This window comes from Achroia grisella, unplaced genomic scaffold (genome assembly GCF_030625045.1).
Source record: "Achroia grisella isolate CSIRO2021 unplaced genomic scaffold, CSIRO_AGI_Agris_v1 utg157, whole genome shotgun sequence".
NCBI classification, from domain to species: domain Eukaryota; kingdom Metazoa; phylum Arthropoda; class Insecta; order Lepidoptera; family Pyralidae; genus Achroia; species Achroia grisella.
In genome coordinates, this window is record NW_026712653.1 from 916,853 (window position 1) to 933,503 (window position 16,651).

Consider the following 16,651-nt stretch of genomic DNA (forward strand, 5'->3'; position numbering starts at 1 on the left):
ACGTCATTTCTATGTACTTGCGTTGCGTAATAGGAAACCGGATTCTATAAACTATACCATAAATAATAATTAACTTAAAAATTCAAAAGCAAATTTTTATGTCGAACGAAAATATACAACATCTGCTTCTTCCTTATCCCATTTATTTGTGGTCGTCGTAATATGTTTTTCTCTTCCATTCATCTCTGTTCGTAGTCATCTCGTTATTTACTCCTTTTCTTACCATCTTTCACACAGTCCATCCATCTTTTTTTGGCCATCCTCTGCCCTTGTAATCATCCACGAAACGAACGTCGAACGAAAATATGATATCCTTATTAATGTCTGTCAGTTTTGGACATAATTCAAATTATATCAAACTTAAACTTTGTGAGATTGTTGTTGATGTAGAATCTTTAAAATATTTTTTTTATCCTAATATCTTTATTAAATAACTCATATATACTGTTTTAAACTTGATGCGGTCATTATTTATATATTTATAATTAGTAAAAATCACGGGATTTTTTTTTTATAACACACACACACAAACGAGCATGCGGCTCACCTGATGGTAAGTGATTACCGTCGCCCATGAGCACCCGCAACACCAGGGGAATTGCTAGTACGTTGTCGGCCTTTTAAAAAGGAATAAGCTCTTTTCTTGAAGGTTTCAATATCGTATCGGTTCGGAAATACCATTGCTGGAAGGTGATTCCATAATGTGGTTGTAAGTAAACAGTTTACCCGTGATCATGGTGGTTGAAAGACTACCGAAATATCGGGAACTCAGCAAATAAATATAAAACGTGGTAAGATCCCGTGATTTTCACTAATTATATGTATAACTCTTTTATAACTTCAAAACTTACCGACTCCTCTCTTCCGCTAATCTTTTAGATTATTAAATAGAACATTTTATATATTATTACTACTACTTCAGCACATTACTACTATATTATTACTTCAGTTATACATCAAATAAAATGAAAATATCTTCATTCACGTAAGTCTATTACAGACTCTTCGACGGCGGAAAAAACACGCTGTTTTTGTATACTAATTACGTCAGTTATAAATCAAATCAAAATATCTTTATTAATGTGGGCTTATCACATACTCTTATGATATGTCAAATCTACGGTCAGTTCGGAGTGGTTTCGAGCTAAAAAGAACTGATAACATTATAAAATCAACATGAACTTGAAGAACGGGTGTTACTTGTAGGTTACTTACTTGTTCCTTTAGATCAATGTAAGTGATGAACTTGTCACTTACAATATTTGATAGTTTCCACATACAAAATATTAACTATTTTCAGAAAAAAAAATATCATTGTGACTGTGGCAAATGAAAAGTGTCTAAAAATAAGTTTATTTGAAGAATGATTATTTCTATTTTCTTTCTGAATCAGTATGAATTATGTTCGCATGTTTAATAACTATTTCCCTTAGAACAGACCTTCATGAATATACGTAACGCGATCGCAAGGGTAAACTGGAAGTTTCACCTTCTGATTCAATTTGAAAATTCCGGTAACACAAGAAGTAATCTTGATATCAAATGCAATAGTTACATGAGTTATTTGTTCAATCTATAGAAATAGAAATTATTTCAATTCCTACAATGAAGTTTTTTTTAAGTTATAATATTCTAATATAAAAATGGGCGTTCCTCAAGGTTCAATATTAGACCCATTTCTCTTTGTAATTTATATAAATGACCTTCCCTACATGGTAGAGAAAGTTGCAGATATAGTGTTATTTGCGGATGATACTTCGTTAGTGTTTAAAATTGGTCGCCAATGTAATCAAAGGTATTTAAACCTGACAGTCAGCCAGCTCGTGACCACGGCTAGTGCAACCTAGTCGAAACGTCGAGAGAGGCAATTAAATACCTTTATTTATTTCCATAGCATTAATTGGCATACTGCTATGGGGTAAAGCTGCCGATATAAATACTATATTTATTTTACAAAAGAGAGACGTTCTATTTATGGTATGGGTTTTAGAATCATTACGTCAATGAAATAATGTATATTAAACACGAAAGTTTAAAATTAACTATCAAATGCAATAGTTACATGAGTTATTTGTTCAATCTATAGAAATAGAAATTATTTCAATTCCTACAATGATAGAATATTATAATTTAAAAAAACTTTTAAATAGAATTATTTCATTATACTGCCTCATTCGTTTAGGATTGTAAGATATATCAACTCTATGTACTAGTAAAAGTATGTATTATAATAAAATAACAACTATATAGCATTAATTTAACTATGTCTCTAACACAATTCACTTTATAATTTAAAATACAACCAGCACATCCTGTGGAGATCAACCTTTTATGCAAAGATATGAATGGGGGTTATACGCAACTAGTTTAACGATACCGAGTAATAATGAAACTACCCACTTTTAATATTTTTAAAATATCAGATTTTTCGACAATATCGATGTGAACCCTAACAGGATGTATGAAACGGTCCTACAGCGTGCGTTTTTCCAGAAATATTTTCCACACACAACTACATTGTGGAATCACCTTCCATTTCCACATCGATTTTGAATTACTTCTAAATAAATTTAAAATGTCTGTTACATCATATTTATTGTCCAAAGTCTATATTTTATTTACTATTGTCTTATAATTGATTATGCACGAAATTTGCATTTTAAATTTCAGCTGAGTTCCTTGCTATTTCTTCTTAATTGAATATATGTACTGAACTCCAGTTCAGTATATATATAGATTAGTTAGGGGAAAAAATATTAATATACAATACTTAACGTTCATAAGCGACTAAAATGTCCTACATAAATACATGATTTTTCATTTGCTTTCATTCTATTAGGATGCCATAACACAAAGAAAAATGCAGATACACCTGAGAAGAAAGAGCAAGGAACTCTGCTATAGAAACACAAAATCTATAATTTTCTAATGTTCATTAGTTTTGAAAATAAACTTTAATATTGCTGTTTAAGATTGGATTTTGATTAAGCATGAGTTGAAGTTTTGCAGACAGATATGTTGCAAGGGTCGTGAAAGCCGTGGAGGGTTATAAGCCGCGGTCGATATACCGCAGACGACGCGGCGGCTCCTCTTTACACTGCACTACACTTGAATGAGCTTTGTAAGCTTATTATTCTAAGCTGTAATCAAAGCTCCTTGACTATTGTTATTCATGAACAAATACAGTTGTTTTTTTTTTATATTTATATTTATACTAGATGTGTCTGCGACTTTGTTCGCCTAGAATGACCTTGGATAGAATAAAATTATAATAATCTAACCCAAAAATGACAAAGAAAAAAGTTACAAGTTCTAGCTTTAAAAATTACTAAACAAACTTTCATACTCTATTTTATTTTAACTCCTTGAGGGTAAAATAGTTTGAATGCCATATTTATTTATATTTAATCAACAGCCTAAAAATAAGTTTCAAGCTTTAGCTCTAGAAATTCCATACAACCTTTCATCTTCTTTCAACCCTTTAAAATACGCATTAAAAAGTAGCCTATATTATTTCTCAGGGTCTACACAATCAAATACAGAAGACGTAAATCTAAATATATATAACTCAAAGGTTACTGACTGGCATAGTGATCTATCAACGCACAGCCCAAATCACTGGACGGATCGGGCTGAAATTTGGCATGCAGGTAGATGTTATGACGTAGGCATCCGCTACGAAAGGATTTTGAATAATTCTACCCAAGGGGATAAAATAGGACATGAAAGTTTGTATGAAACTTTGTCAATTTTAAACCGATCGGGCTTTGCATGCATGATGCTACTATGACGTAGGCATCCCCTAAGAAAGCATTATGATAAATTCCACCCCTAAGGGGATAAATTAACGCGAGCGAAGCCGCGGGCAAAAGCTAGTTTGAAATAAAACCCATAAAGCCGACGGCCTAGTGTAATATATTCTATACAAAAGAAAGAAAGAGCAAGAGAGACAAAGTAGAAGTCTTTTCTGAAACTCTAACTCTACAGCGGGACTGTACCAGCAAGTTATAGATGATCTCTATAACAATAATATCTCAGTACTCTTTTCCCAAGCTAGGTACATTATTATTTATAGATACATATATATGCATTATTTTTGTAAATAGAAAATATCATTCCATGAATAAAAAAACGGTGAGCTAAACCACTACACAACCGACTCCAAACCTTTATTAAGCCATTACTGCTCTGTTTACGAGGGTCAAGAAAGTAAAACAGAAGTGTCTGCATAGAAGAAAATGGAATACAATAATCATTATGCTTATATTACACCTAGTAATATAGGCAATTACACATACAGTCGTTACACGTGGAACTAACAAAGATACTTTTTGTTAATACACTAAGTACATAATTATAGCTTGCACCACTTTATTGTAATGAGTGAGAACCGCAGAAATTACTAGAAAAACATTATACACAGCTAAACAGTATGGTTAGAGAGAATTTTACAAAAAAAATGTGTGTCGATGGTGACAATATGAGAAATGATAGCTAAAGGAACATGTATACTAAACTTGCGATTTTAAAGTATAGTTTAGGAAAAGTCGAAGCTATGTATCGAAACTATGTATAAATCATAGTTCAATATTTGTAGAGTTAAACAAAACGCAATGATGGTATTTTCACATCTATTCAATATTTTTTATTCTTAAAACAAATCACGGTCGCATTCGAAATTTAAAATAATTACAAAAAAGTTAATTATACCTCGTGCAAATAGGTCTTTTATGGGAATGGGTATAAATATTTACAAAAAGATACCAAAAGGATACCTTTAAATAAATTTAAAAAATATGCAAAGTCTATTACTTACGAATTACTTACATGACAAACGTGCATGCACGACAAGAATCTGCAGATTCTGCCAAACTGAAGAGGAAACGCCGCTTCACATCCTATGTGGTTGTAGCCCACTCATGCATAAACGAAATATCTCCTTTGCAAAGTTTACACTCTTTCCCGAGGAGATAAAAACCATCGCTCCTAAGAATATCCTTCAATTCTTGTCCCTGACGGGTCTAGGTAGCGAACTTTGAAAAAGGGCGAGCACAATAGATCTATGTAGGTCGCAGTGCTACAGGTGCTACAAACATCTGACAATAGCCCTAACAACCCAATAAAAAAAAACGTGCATGGCAATAGTATTAATAGTATATAGCTAAAATGTTCTATAGATGAATGATTTTTGATTTCATTCGAATATTCGTTCCATAACAATTAATATATTGTAACATTATTTGTTAATTATAATTTATTTTGTATAAAACATACATATATTTAAAATAGATATTTATTGGATTAATATAATCTGTAATGTTAAATGTTACCTTCTAAATATTACGTTAATTTGACATACATCTTTAGAAGTCAATGTCATTCAATTCTTCAGATGTCAAAGTAATTTTTTTTTAAATAAAACTTTAAGATCAAAACGGGAAAATACCAAGATAGGGCATTGTCGGTTGAGATATATATTGTCTCCACAGTAGAAGATATCTGAAGAAGGAAAAAAGAAATTAAAATACAGAAATGATACCAAAGACAACGGCTGTATGGGATAAGACTCTTTGCCTTTCCATTACGGATAAAAAAAACAAAAAAAAATATATGAAAAGTCGAGAAGAAAACATCCTTTGTCTTGTAAAACTGGAAAAACTTCAATATATGTCTTTATTTCAAATAATTATTGGTTGTAATATAATAATATGTTAAACTGGAATTATATATCTATTATTTAAACAGCTGTTTTAATATACTTAAATAGTTTTGTAGTCTGTCTGTCTGTTTGTTCTTTCTAATCTCTAAAACGTCTGAACCGATTTTGACGAGCATTCTCTAGTGAACTAATTATATAAGGATATATTTAAGGCAACATTTTATACTTTAATTTCACGCGGAAAAAGTCGCGGGTAACAGCTAGTAAAATATAACTTAACAGGTACCTATAAATACCGTCACAGTTGCCGTCATTTGTTGCCTACCTTGAAGAATACGACAGAATCACGCGTGACATCAATTATCTTTGCAAACAATCTATAACCGAGGTTTCGTATAGGAAAACTAGTATTTGATAACACGGGGTCAGCTAAATATGGCGGTTACACACCAAGCAACACCGTGATAAATTTAACAACACTTGCACGAGTTAAGTGTGTCGGAACGCCACTACATGTGCTTAGTATATACATATTTTAGTATATAAGAGCATAAAATTATTAATAAGTTGGAAATCAATTGTTAAAAAAACTTTATATTTACAAAGAGACTTAAGGGTCAGCTAAATATGGCGGTTACATAACAAGCAACACCGTGATAAATTAATATAACCCCCGTCCAATTCAAACGGGGATCGAAATTATAACAGCCTGAGCTAAGGTTCTAAGGGCCCTAAACCCTAGCGGTGCCCTCAGACTGAAGTCGCATTCACACAGCGCCATCTAGACTCAAGCTAGCTACAGCTCGTGTTATGGGTACTAGATAACTGATACAAATAGATAGACATTTTTTTTCGTAAATACATACATATTATACATAGAAAACACCCAGACCGATACAATCAATCATACGAATACAAATATTTGTGCCGTGCGAGGAATCGAACCCGCGACCATCGGAAGTAAGGCGGTATGCTAAACCACTAGACCACTGAGGCCGTCAAAAGATTGTTGTCAAATGTATAAACATAAATGTTATTAAAAAACGCACCATCAAATATCCATCGTTTTCCGATACCATAAAGAATTCTAAAAGATATTTTATCAACTCATTAGCGTTTCATGTTATATAAGCAGAGTACACACGTCGGTAGGTCACGGGTCAGGGTCAGAACTCGGTAACCTACTGCTCTGCTAACGTCACGAGGTGGTATAGAAATAAGAACGTTCGAGGTTGTATAAAAATTAGAATTACAGGTCGTTACGTTATTGGATCATGGCAACAAGCTGTAACTGCGAGTTCATTCACCTACCAAGAGATTTTTTATACCACTACGGTGGTAAAGAAGCATATGGCCCATCTGATGGTAAATGGTTACGGTAGCCTACAGACGTATAAAACACCAGGGTGTTACGTGCGCGTTGCCGACCCTTAAGAAACCTTAATAGAGTATTATATCTCTTAAAAAACCCCAACAACAACTTCTTTCTTAATATACCCTACTTGAAAAACCCCATGCTGTAGTCTCGTTAGAAAACCTCGGCAGGTTGTTCATTCCACAATGTAAGTGTACACGGGAGGAAGCTCCTCTGAAACCGCACTGCCCGAGACCACTTAGGTTCCAGCGTGTGGGGATGAATTCCCTGTCGAAGGCGAGCGGTGCGATGGTAAAAGGTAGCCGTAGGCATCATGTCGAACAATTCCTTAGAACACAGTCCGTTGTATATTCGGTAGAACACACACATTTACTTGATTATGGCTGTATAGTATATAATATTTAGGTTACTAAATAGATTACGTTTAATGATCTGTGAAATAGATTTTATTTATTAAACTTTATCCCTCTCTCTCTGCCTAGACTTTTCCAATTTCATTTGTCACCTCTCCTAGTCCTTTGTCAGGCACATCTGTCCTTGATCGTCGAGTTGATTATTTCAGTTTTCTTCAGGTAGTTCTTGATAACGTACTGCCAAGTTAGTAAAGGTCAACTTCGTCTCTTTGGCCCGGTGTTAAGGTTCAGTATTTTTTAGTCATATGACTCTTCTCGTCTCATTACGTGACCATACGACCTCAACCTTGTCTCGGTATATTTGTCTTCGATTGGCCGGATCTTAATTAAACTTTATCAGTTCAATTTTATTGACTTTTATTTTAATCAGACGATTACAATTATGATTTTATATGCCATATAGCGATGAATTTTTGAAGCGCTTTTTTTTTTTTAATTTATTTAGGTCAACAAACAGTTACACATTATATATATGACTTATGGCTATTTAGTAATAAATTTTAACAAATGTGTCACCCACTACGTTAACCACTGATTACTATAATTATACAATACTGCCTAAGGCATGTTACAGAGATTATGTTACTTATTACTTAACTACCACTACTAACTCTTAACAAAACTATTTTATATTAACAATAAAACTTTACAGTTTTAATAAAACTTTATACTCAAGTAAATTTTGGTAGATCATTGTTAAATATCTTACCAATGTTATCGCGAAAGTTTGTAAGTATGGATGGATACACATATGAATGGATAGATGTATGGATGGTTGTTTGTTACTCTTTCACGCAAAAACTAATGAACTGATTTTGATCAATCTTTACTAACACCTGACACATCTGAAATTTATAGCCTATATATTATACATCAGAATATCATATTGCATGCGGCAGAAACCGCGGGTATAGCTTGGTTCAAGTAAAACTATGACAAACTCAATTAAATTTTAGTAGATGATGGTAAAATATTTAAATTAGCTTATTCATTGGGACCAGACAGTTCATTAATAAATTAGTACGATAAACATTAAATTTCGCCACACATGTTCGACCTTCTGCCTTAATTTAAATACAGAGATTAGAGTAACTCGAATAAGCAAGCAGACTTCCGCCACTTGTTTGTAAACGCTCGGATGAATAAAAGATTAATTAAAATTCTTCTGCGTAAATTTATTAATGATAAGGCTTATCACTAATAAGACCCTGGGCTAAGGACCCTGGCTAGTCAGAAGATATGTAGATAGATACATACATAGATCATAAGAAAAAAATATACTAACTACATTTTACTTTTATTTGTAAGAACTACGGATCGAAGAAATAAATAGGATTGATTATTAATATAATAATATATACATAGAAAATACTCAGACCGATACAAACAATCATACTCATGAATACAAAATGTTTGTGCCGTGCGAGGAATCGAACCCGCGACCATCGTCAGTTAAGCGGTGTAAACCACTGGACCATCGAGGCCGTCAGATTATTATTATTATTATAAGGTTTATCATATACTGGTACGATACAATTACAAGTTTATAGACAGGAAACTTAACTGAGATGCAAAGAGCACATCGTTGTGTTTTGTCAACTAATGAATCATTGTACTGAAAAATTGACTAACAAAGTTGTGTATCCACTACCCACATCCCCAGTGGGAGTACTCAGTATATAGGTCACCGGTGCCTGTCGTAATCCACTCATTTTTACTATCAATTACTTCATTTAAAGTAATCTAAAGAATCATTCTCGTCCGTATAAATAAAGGAGACTTTTTTAGTGGTATGAGAATATTATTGGGAGATTTTTTTAGTGGTATGAGAATATTATTGGGAGATTTTTTTAGTGGTATGAGAATATTATTGGGAGATTTTTTTAGTGGTATGAGAATATTATTGGGAGATTTTTTTAGTGGTATGAGAATATTATTGGGAGATTTTTTAGTGGTATGAGAATATTAGAGTATTTGATCTATGAACATGATAACTATTTATCTTTGACGACCTCGGTGGTCTAGCGCGTTAGGACCGATGGTCGCGGGTTCGATTCCTCGCACGGCACAAACATTTGTATTGATGAGTACGATTGTTTGTATCGGTCTGGGTGTTTTCTATGTAATATGTATTTATTTACAAAAAAAAAATCTATGTATATGTATCAGTTGTCTAGTACCCATAACACAAGCTTCAGCTTGCTTAACTTGGGTCTAGATGGCGCTGTGTGAGTTGTCCTGAGATTATTATTATTTATTATTGTATGGATGTTTCTTACTATTTCACGATACAACTACTGAACTACTCTTTACAAAACATTTTTTTTTTTATAGCACAGGGGACAAACGAGCTTGCGGCGAACCTGATGGTAAGTGTTTACCGCCGTCCATGAGCACCCACAACAGCAGGAGAATTTCAAATGTGTTGCCTACCTTTTAAAAAGGAATAAGCTATTTTTTCTTAATGTTTCAATATTGTATCGGTTCAGAAATCCGGAATTTATGATTATTATTTGAATTCGGAAATTTTAGTTTCTGGCGGGTGGTACGGTGGTGAAACTCAGCAGCTGGCATCAATCCGAAAAATTCCTCAGATTATAAAAAAATAACATTTGTTAAAATTAGAAATTTTACGAGGTTACTTAAATTCAATATTTTAGTGAACTCGTAGTAGAAAGTTTACAATCTCCGCCCAATATAAATATTTCAATTAATGTGTAAGACTGAATGTAATGGTCAGGGTTTTTTGCCTTATTGTATGGGAGTATGAGAGCGACGTGATTTAATGGTTTACTCCCTGAATTGCAACCAAAGGGTCGTCAGTTCAAATCACACTGACAAGAAAATACTGTCAATTTACGTTTCTGACAGATTCTGCGGTAAAGAGAACAACAATATCAATATGTATTATTTATTTAAGGTGAAACTTGTATGAAATTAGTTCCAAGATACAGTTCTCTCTTGTCCAAATATGGGAATCGAACCCAGCACTCGATTATGGTAGTAGACAGAGCGTAGGTGTCGACAGATGCAACTGGTTCGTGCTCTCGCTAACTAACCAACTGCAGAAAGAGTTTCACAATTCGCACAGATGTCACCGATTATTATTATTATTATTTTGTGAACTATATAATAATAATAATAATTGTATAGATAAATCTATACAATTAATATTATAATTGTAAATGTATCAAATATAATAAAATATATCAATGTGTTGTAAAAAATTGCAAGTATGTAATTTGTTTAATTGATTGTTGCTGTTTGGGTCCGTTAAGGAAAATTTAGTATACTTGGTCAGAGAGTGGAAAATATTTTTTACTCTTTGGAACAGTTACAGAAAAATAGGATACTTGGTCAAAGAGACAAACTTCTTAGCAGTCCATGGATTCTCGTGTGGTAGAGAGGGAAACTGCGAGCAATTCCCGGGACTTGTAACCCGGGTGTAGCTTTGGGGACCCTTTTTTTTTTTTAACGTGTGGAAAATCTTCAAAAGACCGTCACCCCGCCGGAGGGAGGGCGGGGCGGTGTGTGAGATTTGTACTCACCAAAAACCACACGGTGTACCTACGAGCGCCTATGCCGGAGCCAGGGGATTCACAAGTGCATTTCTACCCCAGCTCCGACGGCGACGGCCCGCCCTGTAGATGTTGTAGGGCAGGCCCCATCTCGTTATGTGGTTAGGGCGACCTATTTCGCCCTACTCCATTGTGGAGGCGTGTGGGTACACGCGCACACCTCCGGGGCCTTTGGATTGGGGGGACTGCCTAGCTTTAGGGGACCCTTGTCGTAAGTCAACACTCACCTTCACCGCTCGTGTTTCTCTCCTTGCTCAGACAATTCTCGTAACAACATTCTAGTGCAGCTTTAGATACACGTTCTATTATAGAACTTGCTGAAGTATAGACAGGCCAAGATCATTTAAAAAAAAACTATGTAGGTACATCAAGCATGTGACCCATCTGATGGTAAACCGTAGTCCATAGACGCCAGAAATATATTTAGAAGATTGTAAAAATCCCCAATGTGTTGTAATTCGTGTAAAAGCTAACGCAAAACTGCAGTATAGCACTAGTATTTCTAATAAAGACACAGTACCTTGAATGATATATCGAGACGAGACGGAGGTGTCAAAACGGGTTTCCGAACGAGTTTGTCTAGACCTAAATCCAGGCATAGGCGGTGGGGATGGACGAGATATTTTCAGCTGACCTAACATTGTCCTAGACTTCCAGTTTCAGTCCAGATTTATGTTGACGTTTACTGCGACAGTAATAAACGGGGAATAAATTATACGTTCTCTTTATCTCGAGTTATTCATGTCAACCAACTTAACCAGACGAGACAGGGGGATATTTTTTTTCTCTGGCATACCAGGGAGACGAGCGGAGGAGAGGGTTTAGTAGTAAATGTACTATTATAAATACAAAAGTTTGTGAGTGTCTAGCCTTTGTCTAGCCTTTATTTATAATAATAATAATAATGTCTCAGGACAATTGACACTAGTCCCACGGTAAGCAGAGCTTGTGTTATGGGTACTAGACAACTGATATAAATACATGGATACATTTTTATTTTGTAAATAAATACATATTATACATAGAAAATACCCAGACCGACACAAACAATCATACAAATGTTTGTACCGTGAGAGGAATCGGACTCACGACCATCGGATAGTAAAGCGGTGTGCTAAACCACTAGACCACCGAGGCTGTCAAATGGTTTGTTGTTCTTTCAAGGAAAAAATAACTATATTTGTGAATTAGATAATTAGATAGATACACCTACATAAGTACGATGATAAAATCTGGCTATAAAAAAACTTTAGTTTATTGTCAGTTCTTCTCGATGGAATATGTATACGATGAAATGGACGGTAGGGAAAAAATATTAATACAAAAAATTTTACGCTCATAAGCGGCTAAAATAGAGAAAAATGTATTTGTATTTGTATTACATAAAATATTTTCGTTTTTCAACATTTTAATTATTTTGTATTTAAATCAAATAATTTTATGAGCGCTATAAATATTAAGTTTTTTTCTATAAAAACATTATATTTGTAGGTAAACGAAAGAGCAAAACAAAGGAAGGCTTCGCAGGAAAATGTCACGATGGCGCCAGATGCGCGGTTCACTGACTCCATCCAGACTGGTTTGAGTTCAGACCCCGCCGAGCTAAATATAACCTACATACCTACACCGGCCGAGAAAAAAAATCTAGCAGATATATTAATAAAAAATTGCATACAAAGACGATTTGATTGTATGTATGACTAGCTGACCAGCGCAACTTCGTCTGCACCACACATACATGTCATTTATCTTTATATTTCGCCCAATTTAGATAATATCTTTTAAAATATTGTATTTATGTTTTGCACTAATTTTTACGTACCACTATTTTGAGTTGACTGGAAGAGATCTCTTCTATTGATAAGTCGACCTTTGTTGTGAGTGGAATTTATAGCCTATATTTTTTATATGTATGTGTAATCTATATTACCGTAAAGTTTTATTAAAATCCGTTCAGTAGTTTTTGCGTGAAAGAGTAACAAACATCCATACTCACAATCTTTCGCGTTTATAATATTATTAATATAATGGAATGGTGCACCCGTGAATGAATGTGGATGGTTATAAGGGTAGAGGAAGACCGAAAAAGAGATGGATGGACTGTGTGAAAGATGATATGGTAAGAAAGGGAGTGAATAACGAGATGACTGCGAGCAGGGATGAATGGAAGAGAAAAACATATTACGCTACTCCCAATAAATAGGATAAGCAGCATTTTCTACATATATTTTTTTATCCTACTATTCATTGGAATGCAAACTCATCACATAAAGAATGAATAAGATAAGTTTGGAGAAGAGATAGTTGAAAAGACATAATTGGGTTCTAGAATTTTCATTTTCACAACTAATTTAGAATAGATTAAATACCTATACTCATTGATAGGTCAGGATTACACAAAACAGCAAAATAACAATGTGAAATTTGACATCACTACATATAAAAAATCTATAACACATGTTTAAAGTTTTTTAATTCATATATAAATAAATTCTCCAAAAAATAATAAAAGATTGTATATCTTTTTGAAGATAGCTTTACCTATAGTACTTGTAACAATTATAATAAAGTTATTAGTAATTACTTTAAAGATATTATTAATACTAAGATAAAGTTTAAAAATCAAAAGAGTCTTATTGATTTTAATAATAATAATGCTTGTATATTTTAAGAAAATAATATTTTCTTTCTAGTATCAACATAAAGAAAGTAGTCATGATATGAATAAGAAAGAAAACAAGTTTTGCTTGTTCATATATGTTTTTTAATCTTATTACAGAGTCAGTTTGGAAGAAATTAATTCTTACAAATTGACTGTAAGGTATACATGTAATGTGTGTAAATTGTTGTTTTTGGCATTCTCATTGTATGAGTCAATAAATACTGTTCTGTTTCTTTGTTAGCCAAGTAGTAAACTAGTGAATGGTCCACATGATGGAACTTGGTAATCCACATGGTACCTACATGTATTTGAAGAAAGAAATAGAGAATATCCGATAGATTGAGAATCTAGATATAGATCTGACAACATAAAAAAACATTGCGCCACATAAAATATTTCAAAATACAGAATACAGAAAGGATATCACAGAAAATCATGGTGACATATTAAAATATTTCTCATACTGTGTGTAGTCATAACTTAATTCCTTATTATACTTGTAATTTGTACAATCAACACAATAATAATAAAATATTAAAGGTTTGTATAAAAACATATCTTTGTTATTACAGTATAAAATCAAATACAAATTATTTACTCAATAATAAAGCAAATATATTCTATAAATAGACAAATGATTAAATAAAATTTCATTAGTATATCTACCTGTTGATAATAAATCAATCACCTATCATTATAATAACATCAAGATAATCCATACTTATAATATTATAAATGCGAAAGTAATTCTGCCTGTCTCGCTTTCACATCAAAACTACTGAACCAATTTAAATGAAGAAAAAGAGCAATGAAACAGAGAAGAGCAACACAAGAAACACACAAGTTTCTTGCTCATTCTTCTTGTGATCAATCTACATTTCGAATGAGTGGTAGAATCAAAATCTGACTATTCAAAAGTGCTTGTAATGAGTTTATTTGAATAAAGATTATTTCTATTTCTATTTCTAATGAAATTTGGTACACAGATAGTCTAAACCCTAAGAAAGGACTTTTTAATGCGCAAAAAGGGTTGTAAGGGGTTAAAAAGGGGGATGAAAGGTTGTATGGAAGAATCGTCATTTTTGAAGCTAGAAAATTGAATGTTATTTTTAAGGCTGTTTTATTTTTATTAAATACTAATATATGATAGAGCTACTATAACACGCGGACGAAGTCGCGGGCACAGCTAGTAAAATATTAAGCAATATTTTTATATAAGCAAATTCAAAATATTATAAAGTAACTAGCTGTCGCGCCAAAAATGAAAAAATAAAGCGACCCTTAACACTTAGGGATAACTAATATATATACCCCTAAGTGCTGAATGACAGAAGGGTGAAAATTTAGGATTGTATATATTATTTAATGCTGCGTTATAAAAAGTAAAATTGGTGGACAACCCTTATCACTTGGGGGTATGAAAAATAGATACTAGCGGATTCTCAGACCTACTGAATATACATATAAAATTTTATCAAAACCAAGCTTCGGAGTATAAACACGAAACCTATGACGCGAGAATTTTATATATTATAAGAAAAAATAATAAATCAGCTACTCTGAATATTACAATCATGCAGTACTATTCTACCCAGGTACTAAATATGATAATCAGGATACAACCCTACCTACTGCATATATAATATGAAAAAATAAAATTGAATACATTCTACAATGTAATTATCAAATAATATAATTTATTGTAGAATACAAACATTTTAAGAATTACAATAAATGAAAATAAATATTTCAAAGACTCACCTTCAAGGACATTGTGAATTTCAATAGATTTTCAGCTTACGAAACGTGTAAACAATCAGTCATAATATTCAGTTCAAAATTTCACACTGCACACGATTTGCGAGAATATATATCGTCTTACACCAAACTTACACAAGTTAATTATGTAACAGTTTAATTAATTTAAAACAGCTCAGCCGTTCTTATAAGAAAATATTTGTATTTATTTTTGGGCGGTTGATCGATTATAATACAGAGAAAACCACTAAGAACATTACGCGTAGTCGATACCTTTCGGCAGAATATTTATTTTCCCTCGCTATACGTTCGCTTGGGTAGGCACACGACTTGCCTCTGATTGGTTGGTGGGTTGTGGCAGAAGTTGGAACAAGCTGTCAAGTTGACAATTGGAAACAGCCAAAACTTGCCATATGAAAAAATAATAAACAAGCAAGTGTAACCTAAAATAGAATTTTCTAATTTCCGCTAATATTGTTAATTCTAGATATAAGTTTTATTATATACAAATTTAGATTGTGTATATTGTGTATATAGATGTAAATTCAATAGTGTTGCTTTACCCTTCGTAATCTTACTACTAACGCCATCTATATATGATAGTCTGAATTTTTCAGTATTTTATAATGAATTGCTTTGATACTGTTAGATGGCGGTAAACATAATAAGATAAGAAAATCTATCAGAATATTTGTGAATATAAATAATGACAGTAAATTAATGTTTTATTACAACGTGTAACCACTTCGCTTTAATATGTTGTGAATTAAGTGTAGATATTTTACTCTTTGGAATGTTACATCAAATATAATAATAGCTACACGAGTTACAATTACATAAACTTTTGAATGACAGACGAAATGATTATGTTTTAGTTACTTTTATTTTCTTAGGCTTGTTATTAATACATTTAAATCTTAAAACTAATAATTACTTACTTAGCAATTAAGTACAAGGTACAAGGACATAAATAACCCTGTATTTCTTAAAAAAAAAAACTACTACTTAGTCTAGTAATCGCTAAAAGCAATTAAATAAATTCAAACAAACATCATTGAAATATGTAATTGCTTTTAATGAACTAATAAACGAATTAACCAGAAGTAGGTAGGTAGTGGATACTAGCAAGCGGTATACTAGCGAAATTTCTACAATCTTAAAACTTGACCTGTATAGAACTGCAGTAAATTCCATCCAAAGAATAAA

At 32.8% G+C, this 16,651-nt stretch overlaps 1 protein-coding gene across 1 annotated transcript in view; it reads right to left on the minus strand.

The window, feature by feature from the left end:
- Positions 1-15,916, minus strand: part of LOC131840992 (ankyrin repeat domain-containing protein 29) — a 60,296-nt gene extending 44,380 nt beyond the window's left edge. The window contains exon 1 of the mRNA XM_059189216.1: positions 15,449-15,916. Coding sequence (XP_059045199.1) covers positions 15,449-15,460 — 12 coding nt within the window. The 5' untranslated portion in view covers positions 15,461-15,916. The remainder of the gene's footprint in view (positions 1-15,448) is intronic.
- Between the last annotated feature and the right edge of the window lie 735 nt (positions 15,917-16,651).